The sequence below is a fragment of the Nicotiana sylvestris genome, chromosome 6, assembly GCF_000393655.2.
Source record: "Nicotiana sylvestris chromosome 6, ASM39365v2, whole genome shotgun sequence".
NCBI classification, from domain to species: Eukaryota; Viridiplantae; Streptophyta; class Magnoliopsida; order Solanales; family Solanaceae; genus Nicotiana; species Nicotiana sylvestris.
This window is the reverse complement of record NC_091062.1, coordinates 45781184-45798946: the sequence shown is the minus strand read 5'-3', so window position 1 is coordinate 45798946 and position 17763 is coordinate 45781184. Positions and strand designations below refer to the sequence as shown.

Here is a 17763-nt window from a genome sequence, read left to right as displayed (position 1 = left end):
AATCCTCGGCCTTCCAGTGCCATGACCCATTCAGCTAACCCTTCACCATCCATTTCTTCTAAATTCATCAGACATGCCTCCAATGGATATTTTACTGTTAGGGTCATATCATCTTCTTGCAGGATTACATCCACTGCTTCAACTAGAGAGCAATTAGCATATTCACTGGGTCTCCTCATAGATTGTTGAACATTGAATATCACTTCTTCATCGTTCAATTTCATTTTTAATTCCTTAGTTTCACAATCGATCAGTGCTCTCCCCGTGGCTAAAATTGGTCTCCCTAAAATAAGGGGTATCTCTTCATCCACCTAACAATCCAAGATAACAAAGTCTGCTGGGAACACGAACTTCCCCACTTGTACCAACACATCATCAAGAATACCAGTGGGCCTCTTCACTGTGCGGTCAGCCAACTGTAGCAGCATCGAAGTTGTCCTAGCTCTACCAATGCCCAGTTTGGTGTACACAGCCAGCGACATCAAATTTATGCTGGCTCCCAAATCACACAACGCCTTTGCAAAGGCATAACTTCCAATTGTGCATGGAATAGTGAAGCTACCTGGGTTCAACATCTTTTGAGTCATCGGTTTTGCCACCACTGCGTTGCAGGTCTGTGTCAAAGTTACAGTGGATAGATCCTGAAAATCAAACTTCCGTGAGATTAGATCTTTCATCATCTTAGCATAGTCGGGCATCTCCCTCAAGGCATCCATCAAAGGAATATTCAACTGAATTTGACGCAGCATCTCCATGAACTTCATATATTGGTCTGCCTTCTTTTGTTTGACCAGTCTTTGAGGGAAGGGTGCAGGTATCATGCTTTGTGCATTGCTTGTTGGCTTCTCTCTGTTAGAATTTTCTGGCACAAGAGGTGCCACCTGTTCTGCAACTTGCTCATTCATCTTATCTTTGCCTTTTTCCTCCTGACTCTGCTCAACCACCACTTTAGTAAGTTCTGTTGGCTCCTCTACCTCTAATTGAACTGGAGTGGCTGGTGTAGTGTCCTTGCTGGCTTGTGCAATATCCTGCTCTCTATCTAAATCTCTCCCATTCCGAAGACTTACTGCCATCAGCTGATTCGGGTTTTGGTCCTTGGGGTTTATGTTTGTGTCTGCAGGCAAAGTTCCCTGAGGATGGTTGTTCAAAGACATGGACAGCTGACCCAGCTGCGTTTCAATATTCTTTATGGTTGAATCATGCACTGGCAATTTTTCCTGCACTTTATTATTTGTCCCAATGAGTTGCTGAAGCATACCCCTGATTTCCACCATGTTGTTATCTTGCTGCTGAGGGGGTGGTTGGTATGTCAATTGTTGTTGATTTTGCTATGGATAGCCCTGTGGTTTCTGATATGGTACTGGCACCAATTGGTTTTAAGGGTGCATACCCCCAGGCTGCTGTATATTAGGCTTGTACTGCTGATTTTGCTGCGGTCTCCACTGTTGTGCTCCTTGCCTCTGACCCCCATAGTTGTTGACATAATTCATATCTACCCTTGCCCCTTGATTTTCACCTTCTCCGCTCCATGAACACACATAAGACTGATTAATACAAGGTGTACACAGTTCCCTATTTGTTGTATCAACAATGTGCACCTATTTTGTACCTATCTCATCAATCTTCTTTGTCAATATGCTCATCTGGTTCATGAGTGTGGCCATGTTCTCTGCATGCGAATTATTTGGGTCAAAAGGAACTGAATGCACTATGGGTGCCAGTGTTGTACCTCTAGTCATCTACCCCGAATTTTGTGACATCTTATCGAGAAGGATTTTGCACTCAGTGAATGTTTTACTTAAAAATGCACCTCCAACTGACGCATCCACATTTGCTTTCAAATTGTCAGCTAGCCCCATGTAGAATCTCTGGCCGAGCATCTGGTCTGGAATGCCATGGTGAGGACACTTCACTAATCTCCCTTTACACCTTTCCCAAGTTTCTTGCAAGGACTCAGAGGGTTGCTGCCTATACTACAATATGTCATCAATCTGTTTTGCAGTCTTGTTAGGCGGATAGAACTTGTTCAGGAACTGCTTGACTAATTCCTCCCAGGTGGTGATAGAGTTGATAGGGAGCGAATTTATCCAAGTCTGAGATTCCCCGTTTACCGAGAATGGAAACAGTAGCAGCTTGATTCTGGAGTTGCATTTGGCTGCCATTGGGTCATACAAATTGATAGAAAATTCTTCAAGTGTTGTTGCGGGTCTTCAATGTGTGACCCGGAGAACAGTCCTTTATTCTGCAGCAGATGCAGCATGTTGTTGGTGATCTGGAATGTATCCACTTGAATTGCGGGCACAGCTATGGCAGTGGCCAGATTATCAGTTGTGGGCTGTGCCCAGTCATAAAGTGCAGCTTCAGGCGTAAGAGGTGCCACCCTTCTGACATTTAAGTCAGCTGGCTCAATCCTGACGTTTCCGTTGACGTTATCTACGTCACCCATGTCAAATTCGAGTTGGTGTGACTGTTGAGATTGTTGAAGTCTTTTGTTGGCACGGTTTAATGCCCTGAATGTTTTCTCGGGGTTTGAGAGTCCTTCTAGCAGTTCTCCAGTCCTCGAAGAACTTCTAGGCATACATCTGCTTCCTGCAAGAGTTCAAACGTTAGAATTTCAATGAAAAGATTGAGTATAGAGAAAACTGACTACACTTAAAATTTTTGTACTTCTCTCAATTGTAATTGATAACGTCATTAAGTCCCCGACAACGGTGCCAAAATTTAATAACGCCAAATTATGCCTTATACAAAGACACACACGGACGTAGCAAATATAATCTGAGTAATTCTGCCCAGAGTCGAACCATAGAGAATTAACCTATCAATTACTTTTGACTGATTTACTAAATTCACAGAATCAATTTTTCCCAAACTTTGTAATTCACAATTGATGATATTTCTAACAACTAAAGTCCGAAAATAATTAACAGTTGAAAATTAACTATGCTTGATGTGTAAACAGTTGGAATAAGGTCTAAGGTAATGGTTTCTCCCGTTGGTGATTTCCTTAGTTGTATGTTTCTTATAGTGATGCCTTAGTTGTCTCTATCAATCAAGAACTCTCCGGCTATCATAAATCTCTCTCAAGAAATTATGATAATTTACTAGACGCACTCTCTCAAGCTACGCTAGCTAGATTCACATTACCGTTCTTTTAGATTGCACCTGAGATATCGTTATCTCTAATCCAATCTCTAAACTCTCGGTTATGACTCTCGTCTATACTCCGGGAGTGATGTTGTTCAAATAACTACTTAAATATGCACTCTCTCTCAAGAAGATACATAATAAATAGGAATGGATAATTGAGGGCCCTTTCAACTAACCACAATCAAAACGTAGATGAACAAATAGAGATTAACAACCAATTCAAACTATATTAATATAACAACCAAGTCATCCCCAATGGGTTTCACCAAAACCTTAAATTAAAGTATTTAGCTACTCATGACAACGTAAGAATAAACTACGAAAATATTCATAATGGAAAAATTGCAAGAAAATTAGAAGAGAATAAGAACTATGATGTTTTGGGTGATCTCTCACACTTGTTCTTCTTGCCAAAATAATCTCAAAATCAGCTCTCCCCTCTTGGGCAAGTTTCCTATATCTTATAAGGGTTTTACAAAAGTTTTCCCGACTTGACACTTTGGCCCCTTAAATTCTGGGCTGTGGACATGCCGCCGCGGCCGCGGCGTCGACCGCGGCGCTGACCGCGGAGAAAACTGCCTCCAACCGCGGTGCGTGTGTTGGGCCTTTTTGTCTCCGCATTCCTTCTCTTTTTGCTCTTTTGTGTTTGGGTACTTCTTGAGTGGGTGTTTTCTTCACGTTATTGCCTCTAAACACTTCATGTTGCTTCCTCACATCTTATATTCCCTGCAAAACCAAATAGCATTAATTAAAGCATTTTATTGGCAACTTATATTATAAACCAACAACAAAGCATGGGCAATTATGGTATAAATAACAACTATATAGCCTATTATCATAGATCCAGCCACACTGTTTGCCCACTAGTGGCATAAGCTATACTACTAATTAGTGAATGAGCAACTGAGTTCATCAAGAACGACAGTACGATAGCATTACATCTTTCCCACTAATACCAATACTTATCACGAAATCTCTCCTTTGCCCACCTGCCATCAATAATTGCCAGCTTATTTCGGCCAAGTAGAGCAATTTGTATATATCGATACCATAAGGAGTAGTTATCAGTTCCAGTCAACTGAAATGAAATCAAGGAGATGCGGCTTGTATCACCAGGAGCAAGGTACAGAGGATGAGTAACCGCTACTGTAACACCTTCCTCAAATTCATCATCCGATGAAGCATGTGATGCATTCTCGGTAGTGATAGTTGTGTTTTCATCATCAACCGCCATTGTTGAGTTGTTCGACGCTTTTAATTAGATAAATTGAGATCACAATTGACTCAGATGTAGAGAATAACAACTGAATTTAGAGCAAAAAAGAGGATTAGGATCGACTTTGGGCTTCAATTCAAAGCTCAATGCTCTGATACTATGTTAAAGTTTATAGATCAAGGACAACAGAAACCCTAGCTGAGAGGGAGAAGAGAGACAAAGAGAGGAAGTGGAAGAAATGAATGAAACAATGAGACTTTCATTCTCTGTGTTATGGTTTTTACATTGGCCTATATATACAATTAGCTTAGTACTAATATAACTTCCTAACTAATCAATCACTTACATCATTAACCTCTAACAAATTAACTAATCCGGACATGTATAAATAGACTAAACTATCCTTCATGCTTAAGTCACTCCTCTTCCTCAACAGATTATTTTAACTTGCACTTTGCTAGTAGTTCACTTTGCATGCGTCTGTGACGCTCAAGTTAAATATTTTGGGAGACATGATACTTCCTTCGTTGATTATTAGATTAATTTTTCTTTCTTAATTTGATTTGTCATTGGTGGCACACTGCCACGTGTAATTGTTCATTTGAAAAGTAAATTTTAAAATTGAAAGAAATAATATTTTGGGACAAATTTCAAGAAAAAGTTTAAAATATAAGTAAGAGATAATTAATGATTAGAAAGTAAGAAAATTGAATGTAGTTTTAAAGAAAACTACTTTAACCATATCTTTATTTGGTCAATCAATCAAAACACTTCAGCTCCAAATTAGATTGATTAGTTTGACACAGTGATCCAATAATCGTTGAGCCAAGTCAACAAACCTATCAAAATCAATTTGTTTAATATATGCCTTTTTTGTGAAGAAGGGGTTGGATAGCTTTAAAAATAGGTTGATTTTGCCCACCTCATACTAAACCATGATGACAAATTATATTACACTCACCAATATTAAAAGTCTAAAATTAGAAATAAAAGTTTAATATTGCATCAAGAACTTTGACTACCACTAATTTTTTTTTCAATAATGGCAACTTTATACTAAATTGATTCGGGGTTGCTCCCTCAAAGAAAAAGCATAAAAAATAAACTATAACAATAATTTTTGAATTTACTTGTATAAAAGTTCAAGAATGTTTTTGTGAAAGAACTTAGATGCTTAGTAGTATACGATAGGGTTCAATTCGATTTCTTAAGTTAAAGTATAAATATTCCATAAAGAATTACTCCCTCTGTTCCAGCTTATGTGAACCTATTTCCTTTTTGGTTTGTTCCAAAAAGAATGACTCATTTCTAAATTTGGTAACAATTAAGCTTAAACTACAATTGTACCCTTAATGAGAAGTTTTTATAATAACATAAATACTCTGGACCCTTTTTTGAATTGTTTAGGACCACAAATTCCAAAGTACGAAGTTAAACATGTTCACCTAAATTAGACCGGAGGGAGTAACAATTTACTTTAGGTACTTAGCTAGATGACCATAATCTTTTTATCGTCTAAATTAAGTTTGACTTAAGAAGGGAAAATATGCGCTCATAAAATGAACACGTGACTAAAGCCAACAAGATTCCCATTAGTTTAGAGGCTCCCCTCCATAACTATATTCGCACCTAATCTAATTTATTTATCTAAGATTCCATGCCAAACATTTTTCACACTGAATCCTGTTCGTACGTATTTGGCGCTCATGCCTGTCTTAGACTCTTAGCCGACAACGCCCCTTTTTCATCTTTTTATTACTATGTTTCTTTCTCGCATATATCTTGCTCTAATTATTTTAAGACAATGTGCGTAATTAAAAGTAAAAACCAAAATGAGAAAATCTAACATAGAGTTCCTAAGTGATATGAATATATATAACTCTAAAGTATATTTGGTACATCTAAAATACATCAGAGAACTTAGAAAAATCTCTATATATTCGAAAGGTCAAATAAAAGAACTTAAAGAATTTTCGTCTAGAATGACCCATTTACGCTAGTAAGAGAGAACACGTATTTCACAGTGCTACGCATATATATATATATAAATGAAAAAAATAACAGGAAAGTATGGTAAGATGAGCTGAGTTAGAGTCAGAAGTCCTTGAGTATCCAAAAGTAGGTGGAGTTGGATAAAGTCAAAATATCATTACCTGCCAAGTTGGACATCCCCCAGATCAGATCCGGTCCCTCGTGGCACAGTGCCAACCCCTTGTCAACTTGTCGTCCTTAAGCTTCATTAATTTTGAACCATTCCTTAATCCTTCAGTATTATATAAGTAACAACAATTTCATCTATATTAATACCTTACCTACTATAATTCTGCTTACAAAGAGAAAAGAGAATCAAGTACAAAGTACGTAAGAAATTATGGGAAATTGTATCAGAATAGAATCGTCCATGCAATCGGAGGATGATCATCTTCTCATGGAAGAAGATAAGGAAAGCATTCATTCTTCAACGCCGGCCGGATCAGTAAAAGAGATAAAGATAAAGATTACGAAGAAGCAATTATCGGAGTTGATGGGTAAGGCAGACGTCCAAGGCATATCCGTACATCAACTGTTGACGCAGTTGATGAAGGTCAGTGAAGGGCTTGAGTCGCGTCATCGCTCATGGAGGCCTGCCTTACATAGTATACCTGAGGACAATTAATAAGTCCCCAGCTAGTGTATATTCTTTGTTTTCCATTTTTTTTTGGGAGGTAGAAGGATTCATTCGTTTGTTTATGCATATATATATATATATACGAGTATTAGGTTTAAGGAGTAGTGAATTTCTGCCTGCAGAGTGCAGTCCATTAAAAAGATTGTCACTAGGACACTGTCTGGGCAACATTAAAGAAACCATGTACTTGAAAAAATGGACGTGGTTTTATATGAAACAATTCTTTTGTTAATTTTAACTTCTTTTTCTCAATTTATTATCTTTTTGCCTATTCTACTTGCTTTTCTGTACAAGCAGCTATTTTCTCGGTCGGTTGTTTTGATTAATTCTTTTTCTTCACTTTTCTGTTCTTTTTTATTCTTTTTTAGTTCCTGGTTGTTACATGTCCCATATGATCAAGACAGAAGAATCTAAGGTTCGGTGCAATTGTAACTTTGAACTTACGTAAAATAATGTTGATTGTAATTATTAGAGTGCAATACGTTATACAGGTATGAGTATTTTCTCTGTAATGTGATTAGAAATGGAATTTCAGATAAGGAGACAAATAATCTCATCCCACACCAATATATGGGATTCTAACACCTGTGCGCTAAGACCGTGTTAACTGAAGCGTAGACAGTATAAACATGGTGGTTCAATATCAGGTAAATCAAGAACTAAAATGGATCTGACTTTAATATTAGAATAGGATGCAGATTAAGAGCCTAACTCAATCTTATATAAAAGCTAACTTATGAGGTAAATATTTCCAAGACCGTAAAAGAGGCAAATAAGTACATTCTGCTCCAATGTCGGATCCAGTTTAACACTATGTTAGCAAGGATTTATATTAAAACAAATTCCTTCTCTCCAGCCTCAAATGCTAACGTCCGAGTAATTTTCTTGAAGGCGCCCTAGGGCCGGCTATCATGCATTATAACATCTTGAAGGAACTATTCTATTGAGTTTAGCTTTAGCAAAATGAGTTTCACAAAATGGTGTACATATAAACATATAGTGAGAGAAAGGGGGGGAAAATTAATTCAACGAAATGCCTGGGACTTTTCATTTGTGTATTGCTGGCAAATTAGAGAAAGTCTAGTTATACGAAAATTACCTGCCGAACAGAGGGGTCCAATCTCTCTCTAGCATCACCGTTCCTTTGTTTGACACATTTCTAATTAAGGTTGTTGTCACCCATTCATATCACCCGTTGAAAGCTCTCTTAAATGCAAGAGTACTAGGGAGACTTTTTCTTGATTTACATGCCGTAGACTTTTTCATAAATAGCTAGTGTAATTTTATAGTCCTCGTTGACACTAATCATGTAATAGGTGTTATTCATGGTAAAAGAATTCAAAATTTAATATTTATGATTCCTAAAGCGACCTCAAGATAATATGCGGTAATAGTTTAATTTAGAGTCAAATATGTATAAATAGTTAATGGATTTGTTAATACACCCTTCTTTTCAATTTATGTGTCATCGTTCAAATTTCAAGAGTCAAATGAATTCTTGTTTGATTGTATTCTTTTTAATATGCTATTTAAATATTTTTTTAATTGTTAATTTGTGACTTGTAGTATATCCTACGTAAGTTTTAAATATATAAATTTTTATTTCAAAAAGCTTAAAAATTTTAATATTTGAATTCACTCTCAAAATCAAATGGTGCCTCATAAATTGGGACATAAATCCCTAGCAGTGGTGTCAAAAAATTATTGCAGCCCCAGGTATACGTGATTTACAAGTAATAAATTGATAAGTAGGTATCATTTCACATGAAGATTTGTTATCAACTATTAACTAGATAAAATGATCCTAATTATCTAAAGATAGATTAACCTTAAAAGTGGTTGATTCTAAACTAATTAAAATAAAAAGGAAATGACTAATAAACTCTCAATAAATAAAAAAGAGCATATTTTTATGTTATCAATGTGGTGAGAACAGTCTAGGGTTATGGGCTATCTAACAATCATGTTGTATTATCAATTGAGTCAGCTTCTTTAATTTATCTAGTTTATTAATAACGTGGTTAATTTTACTCGTCGGAATCTCTCTATATCGTACTCGCTCAATCAAGTTATTCTAACGCCTATATTCCTATAGAATTAGAGTTAATACGAGTACCTTTTTAATTCCTATATAATGACTAAGAAAGACTGTTAGGTACAACTCTATCCTAACTATAAAATCATTCCCTGAGGAACGAATATAGAATCACACTCTACTCAATCCTATTTGCAATCTATAATTTCCTCTCGCAAGTTTATGTAATGATCTGATCGGTCATTTTGTATATTTAAGCTCCATTCCCAATTTGACACTTCCCGTATGTTTCTTCGTTGTTTTGTGACTTGCGAGGATGATTAGTTTGCTCTCGGAAGGTTTTGGAGTGAATAGGAACACTTAGTTCCAAGGTTGACAGCTTAAGTTATAAGAGTTGATCGAAGTTTAGTTTTTGTGTAAACGACTCCAGAATGACATTTTGATGGTTCCAATAGGTTATTATGGTGATTTTGGACTTAGGCTTATGTCCAAATTTGAATTTGGATGTTCATAGGTTGATTTGTTTTTTTTTTTTTTTGCGAAAGTTAGAGATTTGAAGGTTTATAAATTTATAGGTTTGACCGGGAGTTGACTCTGAGGTTTATCGGGTTCGTATTATTGTTCAAAGAGTAAGAATAGGTTCGTTATGTTATTTGAAACTTGTATACAAAATTTGGGATTATTCTGAGTTGATTAGACGTGGTTCAACATGAGTTTTGAAAGGTGAAAGTTGATTAGTTCATTAAGCTTGAACTGAGCTGAGATTTATAGTTTTTTATGCTACATTGTGTGATTTGAGACCTCGAGTTTTATACTGGTTGGTATGATTAAACGGGATCCCGAATGGCTCGGGACTATTTCGGATGGATTTCAAATCATTTTGGCGAAGTTTGGAACTGCTGCAATTGCTAATATCTGGTGTAATTCGCAAATGCAGAGTAGGTCCCGCAATCGCGAAGGCTATAAAAAAAATCAGGTTGGCTTTTCGCCGTGCTCCTTTTTCAGTTATAGGGCGGAGAGAGTAATGTCATTTTTTTCTCTTCGCGTTCGCGATGAGAGTGTCGTATTCGCGAAGCTTGGGGTAGTGGTCATTCGTGTTCGAGACCTGGGCATCGCATTCACATAGAGGGAAGACCTGTTGGGGTCCTCAGGCATTTGGCCTTCGCGTTCGCGGGTGGTGACCGCATTCGCATAGGCCAGTGGATGTTATGATCACGTTTGTGGGTGTCTGACCGCGTTCACGAAGGGTTATTTTGGGCCAGTACTGGGTTGTGCCTCGCGAACGCGAGGCTTGGGCTGCATTCGCGAAGGGTATCGCTGGCAGACCTTTAAGTTATTATTTTTGGGACTTTGAGCTTATTTTATCATATGTTAAGATTGGGAGCTCGAATTGAGGCGATTTTTATCCACTTAAATTGGGTAAGTATTCTTGACTCGTATTTGATTATTATTTATGATTCTACCTTTGTTTTTGCCATTGATGGATCTAAGAGAGAAAATTAGGAGTTTTGGCAGAACTTTTTTAAAGCGAAAAAATGGAGAAAGGACAAATTTATGAGATTTTTGCCATAGATTGACACATCTTGCAGAGTTATTATGCATGTGTTCTTGAAAATATATGACAATAGTTTTGTCCATATTGTGGGGATAGTTTGGTAAATACAAAATTTTAGCAAATGGTATATATCTACTAGGTATTTGACCTGTTTTTTTATCATACTGATTTTTCTATTCCTTGAAGGAAGGGCTACAAATTTACTTTATAGTTCAGTTTACCTTTTACGAAAAGAAAAATATAATTCATTCATTTTCGACTAGTCCTTTTTCTTAGAGGAAAATGTTTTGAACTTCTATAAATTAAGGATTATTTCTTCTCATTTAGTAGTATCCACAATGTAGCCATAAAGGATTTGAAAGACTTGTTTCGAGGGAGAATTTTCGGGACAAGTGTTAGCCTGCCGCTTGTGTTTACCTCTTTGTGAGGTTGTTCTCTCGATATTTTGTATTTTTTTTATAGTGGATTGTTTATCTCCTCATGTGGACGTAGGTCAATTGACGATCAAACCACGTTAAATGTTTGTGTCTTTTTTGATATATTTTTCTTTTATTATCTGATTTATCATTATTCAAGGTTTACTTTATTAGCTTCTGCATGACTCCTAACTATTTTGATGCTAACAAATACTTCTCCAAATAAGAACTTTTCAGAAAAGAAAAATGAGCAGTAATATTTAGTTTTTAGAAGTTTGGCTAAGCTAGTACACCTCTATTTTTTTTAGCAAAATAATTCCAAAAGAATAATGGTGAGCAAGTTATAACTTTTACACCATCCCCCTGATAATTGTCAAGAATGCCGCATTGCAAGGTATTAGTATATGGTTTTCAAAATTCCATATACTATTTAAAAAACAAAGTGGGAACAACAATATACACTTCCCATTAAATTAGTCGCTTTCACTTGCTATAAGTCAAACATAACCATCAGGGCCTTTAGAATTTTGAACCAAAATAGAGATGCTTTCTCCCTTGAGAACTTTTGAGAGGAACTAGGAAATATATATTCAAGAAAACACCTTTTGAGTACTTTTTGGCAGACCAAAAATATTTTTTTTCCCTAAAAAAGTACTTTTTAAAAAATTTAAGTTGTTTGGCCAAAATAAAGAAGTACTTTTGGCCAGCAGCAGAAGCAGTTTTTCTATTTTTGGAAAGAAGCAGAAAATTCTAGCTTCTTCCAAGAAGCAGAAGCATAAGCAGAAAATTAATTTATTCAAGACAAAACTATCCCCACCTTAAAATTTATATTTTTCAAATTATCCTTTACTAACTTAAGTTTTTTTTTCATATTTGTTTCTGATTTTTATCATTCTCTTAAATTTAAAAATATCATATACATGAATCATATTGTAACTTTCCAAATTCTTTATTGACTTTTCTTGTTTTTGATTTTTTTTTTTTTGGTGTAATGTCTTGTAACTTTTCAAATTATCTTCTTCTTTCTTCACACTAAAGCAAATTATCTATCTCCTTCTTTGGATTATCAATTCTCTTCTTACAAAAAATTATTTATAATTTTTTCTATTATAGGTTATTAGTTCTCGAATCTTTAAAACAGTTATCAAGTTTAATTTGTGAAAATTACCTACAAATAGGTATTAAATTTATAATTTCATCGCATAATCTATCTATATATTATTAAAAGATGAAGAAACATCCACATTAAGCCAAATGACAGTCTCACAATAGGTCGCTAGGCAATTTACGATAAAGTTGGTTAGGTTAGGTAATAATTAGTTTCTAATTTAAAATTTAAAAAAAAAATTAAGTTATACATTATGTGTTGCTAATGATTAGTTACTCTTTAAAATTATTTTTATTTTACGCTCAATGCCATATTTCAAGTTTGTCACTCAAAATCATCTAGTTACAACTATCAAGCTATATATAATTTCATCCGACAATATTCTTCTACCGATATGGAATTCAACTATTATGCTAATGAAGACATTATTGCAAAGATTGAGGAAGGAGATGGGTCTTCTGATATTCTTTTAGAAATGCAAGGCAAGTCTTCTACTAATATGGAGGCATTGTGTGATAGAAGCAGAAATGAAATTGTTAAGAAATATTATCATGTGTGAGTGACTTTACTTATTATTTCATGGTAGATTATAAGTATATAGTAATTTGTGGCATAGACTTCTAATTCATACGAAATGATGTATTTTGATTATTCAAATTATTATGTAACAATAAGTAATTATACTAGATAATATTATATATTTTGATATAACTATATATGTAACATTGAGTTAAATCTTTATTATGTTTTTTTACTTTATATTTTATATTTTAATTAAATAAAATAAAAATAATAAAAGTCTCTTACAATAAATATTTAAGTTTATTTTTCTCTTTAAAATAATTATAAGACCTTGGTACTATCCTTTTTGGTAATTTGATACTCAAAAGCACTTTTTAGAAAGATTAGCCAAATACAATTTGTTTACCAAATGTTGCAAAAAGTAGTTCTTAAATAAATTGGTCAAACACAAACTGTTTTTTTTTCAAAAGTACTTCCGAAAAAAGTACTTTTTAAAATAAGTAGATTTTGACAGCTTGGCCAAACGGGCTCTAAGACGGAAGAACCAGGTGTCAAATTAACAGCCTATTTGGCCAAGTTGCAAAAATTAGCTTACTTTGAGAAGTGTTTTTTCTGAAAAATTTTGGTGAGAAATAGTTTGTGTTTGGCTAATTAATTTAAAAAGCACTTCTGAGCAGCAATTAGTGTTTGGCCAGGCTTTTAAAAACTGTTTTAAAGTGTATTTTTCTCAAAAGTGCTTTACAAAAAAGTGCATTTGGAGAGAAACTACTTTTTTCTCCTTCTGTTTTTCCGCAAAAGCACTTTTTTTTTTCTTCCAAAAGCTTGGCCAAACACTTCAGCTTTGGAAAAAAAAAAGTGCTTCTAACATTGAAGAAGTTTGGCCAAACAGACTATAAAGTTCCAACCAGAGGTGCACTTTTAATTACTTAACGAGTCAACGGGGCATATAAATGATTAAATCACAATTGAATACATGTAGTCAAATTTATCATTTTACTTGAAGAAATCAGCCAACCATAGAGCTCAGCCATGGACGTGGAGCTCAAGTTCTGTGTTAGCTAAGGAGAAGAGAGTGAATCTGACAGAATGTTCTAGAAGAGCAGAAAATAAAAAATGTAATCCACCAATTCCGTTATTACAAGTGTAATTGTACACACACACACACACACACACACACACATATATATATATATATATATATATATATATATATATATATATATATATATATATATATATATATATACACACACACACATAAGAAGAAGAATTAAAACCAACTCTAAAACTAATGCTAACTCTACTCTAATGTAAGTTAGTTATAACTAACTAATGGAACCTATCCACCACTAGCACTACTAATCTCAACACTCCCCCTCAAGCTGATGGGTAAGTATAGGTTTTCAATTCCCAGCTTGCTAAGCAAAGAGTAGTGTCGGACCTTTCCTAGTCCTTTAGTGAGTATATCTGTCAACTGAGCTTTGGTGTTGATATGGTGAGTTTTAATAAGACCATGCTGCAATTTCTCCCTCACAAAATGGCAATAAATGTCAATATGTTTTGTCCGCTCATAAAAAATAGGATTTGCAGCTATTTGACTGGCTACTTTACTGTCACAATGCAAGGCAATGGGCAGTTGAATTTGGACTCCTAACTCTTTGAATATCCCTAATAACCACGAAACCTCTACCACTGTGGAAGCCATGCTTCTGAACTCTGCTTTAGCTGAGCTTCTGGAGATCGTGTTTTGCTTCTTAGATTTTCATGATATCAAAGAGTTTCCAAACTTGACTAGATAGCCTGTAACAGACTTCTTGGATTGAGGGCAAGAAGCCCAATCTGAGTCACAGAAGGCTACTAAATTATCAGGCTGTTGTGAAGACATTAATAAGCTTAATTCTGGTGCATTTTTGACATACTTAATCACCCTCAGAGCTGCATTCATGTGTGACCTTTTTGGTTTATGCATGAATTGACTTAGAACTTGAACAACATAAGCTATATCAGGCCTAGTCATAGTTAGATATAATAGTTTGCCCACTAACCTTTGATAAGGTTCAGGGTCAGGAAACACACAGTCCTTGACTCTTGCACCTGTGTCATCATCAGAGCACAAGACATCCTCATCAAATTCTGATGTGGCCAGCCTTTGATTGCACTCTAATGGGGTAGATACTGGTTTAACTCCCCCTAGCCCAGAGTCAGCAATCAACTCAATGGCATATTTCCTCTGATTCATTAAAATCCCAGCCTTGCTGCGAGCAAACTTTATGCCCAAAAAGAATCTAAGTTCCCTCAAGTCTTTCATTTTGAACTTCTTCTGCAGATTGTCTCTAGCATACTGAATTAGTTGAGGATCATTACCTGTGACTAGGAGGTCATATACATAGACTAAAATAACCACCAAGGCTGAACCCCTCTGTTGTGTAAACAAGAAGTAATCAAAATGACTTTGAACAAACCACAAATCTCTAAGAGCTTCAGTCAATTTTAAGTTCCATTGTCTGAAGGCCTTCTTCAAACCATAAAGTGACTTCTTTAGCTTGCATACTTTGGTCTTGGACTCCCCCTTGATGTTGTACCCTTGTGGGAGATACATTTACACTTCCTCAAATAAGTCACCTGGCAGGAAAGCATTGTGCACATCCATTTAGTAAATATGCCAATGCTTAGAAGCTGCTACTACTATGACTGATCTAACAATGACCATCTTGGCCACAGGGAAAATGTTTCTTTGTAGTCCAGGCCCTCCTTTTGACTGAAACCTTTGGCTACCAACCTTGCTTTAAATCTCTCTACTTCTTTATTAGCTTCAGTGCACCATATAGGAACCTTAATAGCAGGCAAATCAACAACATCCCAGGTGTTATTTTCTTCCAATGTTGTAACTTCTTGTTGCATAGCAGTTATCCACCTTGCATCCTTTGAAGCCTCATGATAATGTTTGGGCTCAACTATGGAGAATTGAGCTGATAGATATTTAGCATAGGAAGGTGACATACTATCATAACTTAGATAGTTTGGCATAGGATATACACAAGATGTAGAGACAAAATCATGCATCCACTTTGGTGGACCTGTACTTCTGGGTGGCTTTCTAACTGCAATGGGCAATACATCATCCACAACTTGCAAATGTGAAGAATCATGTTGTAACTGTGGAGCAGCATCAACTTCTTCATCAACTGGTAATGGAGAAGCATCAATGAAGGCTTATATTGCCTCAGAAACTGCATCAGACCCCTGCACAGCATCCGTGTCGTGGGTTGCATCATGTTCATCTGCCTGATCTTGATACAATGCTCCTGTAGTATTTGGTAAATCAGTTGGCTCAAGTGCTGGAAAGACTGGAACATATGGCAACTTCATTTGTTTGAAAGGAAATACATGTTCCTTAAGTACTACATCCCTGCTGACAATGAACTGCTTAGTCTGCAAGTCATATAGTTTATAGCCTTTCTTGGTTGGGAGTGTCCCATAAATACAATAGGTAATGCTCTAGCTGAGAATTTATCCTGCCTCCTTACATTTACAACATAACATAGACATCCAAAGACTCTCACGTGATCTATAGAAGGTTCAGTGTTAAACAACTTTTCATATGGAGATTTTTCTTTTAAAACTGTGGAAGGCAACCTGTTTATGATGTGCACTGCAGTAAGAATACAGTCACCCCAAAATCTTAGAGGGACTGCAGCCTGAAACCTTAAAGCTCTTGCCACTTCTAATATATATATGTGCCTTCTCTCAACAACACCATTTTGTTGTGGACTATACATACATGTTGTTTGGTGAACAATTCCCTGTGATTCTAGAAATTGTTTCATATATGAGTTGACAAATTATGACCCATTGTATGTTCTTATAGTTCTAACAGAACAACTAAACTATGTGTGAATCATACAAGTTAGCCTTTTCATCAGCCAATAAGTCTCATCTTTGGCATTCATCAAAAACAACCAAGTAATCCTAGAGAAGTCATCAACAACTGTAAGGAAAAATCTTTTATTATCATGAGTAGGCACCCTATAAATCCCCTATACATCTGCATGTAAAAGATGAAAAGGAGCATGTGCTCTGCTAGTGCTAACAGGAAATGACAGCTTAGTTTGTCTAGCTAATGGACAAACATGACAGTCTAACCATGTAACCTGTGAACAATCTTTCTTGAAATGCTGCTTGATCTTGTCAATTCTCTTAATGGCTTCCATAGGAAGATGTCCAAGCCTTTGGTTCCAAACTCCTAGATTTATTGAGCTTTGTTTATTTTGTGTTGAAGTTTGCATAGATGTGGTATTTACAGTTGGTGTAAATGACTGTATCTTATGAAGGCAGCTCCTAAGAATGTATAGCCCATTAGCTTCACTACTAATCCCCAACACCTTGCCAGTGTAAAAATCCTGAAATACACATAGGTCAGGGAAGAATCCAACCCTGCACTGCAATTCCTTAGTAATTTTTGAAACTGAAAGCGGGCTATATTTAAAATTTGGAACATGAAGTACATCACTAATTTTGTAGTCCTTGAATATGTTAGCTGATCCACTATGAGTGATCTTAGCTAAATCTCCATTTGGCAGGTGAACTGAACTACTACTACTTAAGGGACTTAGATTATTGAGTAGTTCAATCTTTGAGGTCATATGATTGGAGGCTCCACTATCTATAATCCAAACATCCTGATTCAGAAAAGTCATTAAGGATGTGATATTACCTGACTCCAGATCTATTGCAATAGCTGTAACTTCTGTGGGTTTACTATTTAGCAGCTGCAAAATCTGCTGGTATTGTTCTGGTGTGAAGGTTGGTGCAGTGGGAGTGGGAGTGAATGATGCAGGTGCAGTCTACTCAGTTGCCATATTAGTTGTTGCCTGAGTGTTGTACTTCTTCTTGAACTTATGATCATTTGGATATTCCACTATTTTATAGCATGTTTCCTTAGTGTGCCCCTTCATATTACAAAAGTCACGGAAGAGGTTGTAGTTCTTCCTCATTTTCTGTTGATTTCCAGCTCTATTTGCTATCAAGGCACTCATTTCAGTATTATCCATGTTAGCAGAGGCATTTGACATAGTTCTTTGGCTTTCACATTC

At 35.8% G+C, this 17763-nt stretch overlaps 1 protein-coding gene across 1 annotated transcript; it reads right to left on the bottom strand.

The window, feature by feature from the left end:
- Nucleotides 1–311: 311 nt before the first annotated feature.
- LOC104248936 (uncharacterized) lies at nt 312–1274 on the bottom strand. The gene has a single exon (XM_070148370.1). The coding sequence runs from the start codon at nt 1272–1274 to the stop codon at nt 312–314; it is 963 nt and encodes a 320-aa protein (XP_070004471.1).
- Nucleotides 1275–17763: the final 16489 nt, after the last annotated feature.

Bases quoted from the DNA above. Each gene is read 5' to 3' on its own strand.
- LOC104248936 (XM_070148370.1), bottom strand. From the start codon at position 1,274: ATGGTGGAAATCAGGGGTATGCTTCAGCAACTCATTGGGACAAATAAT.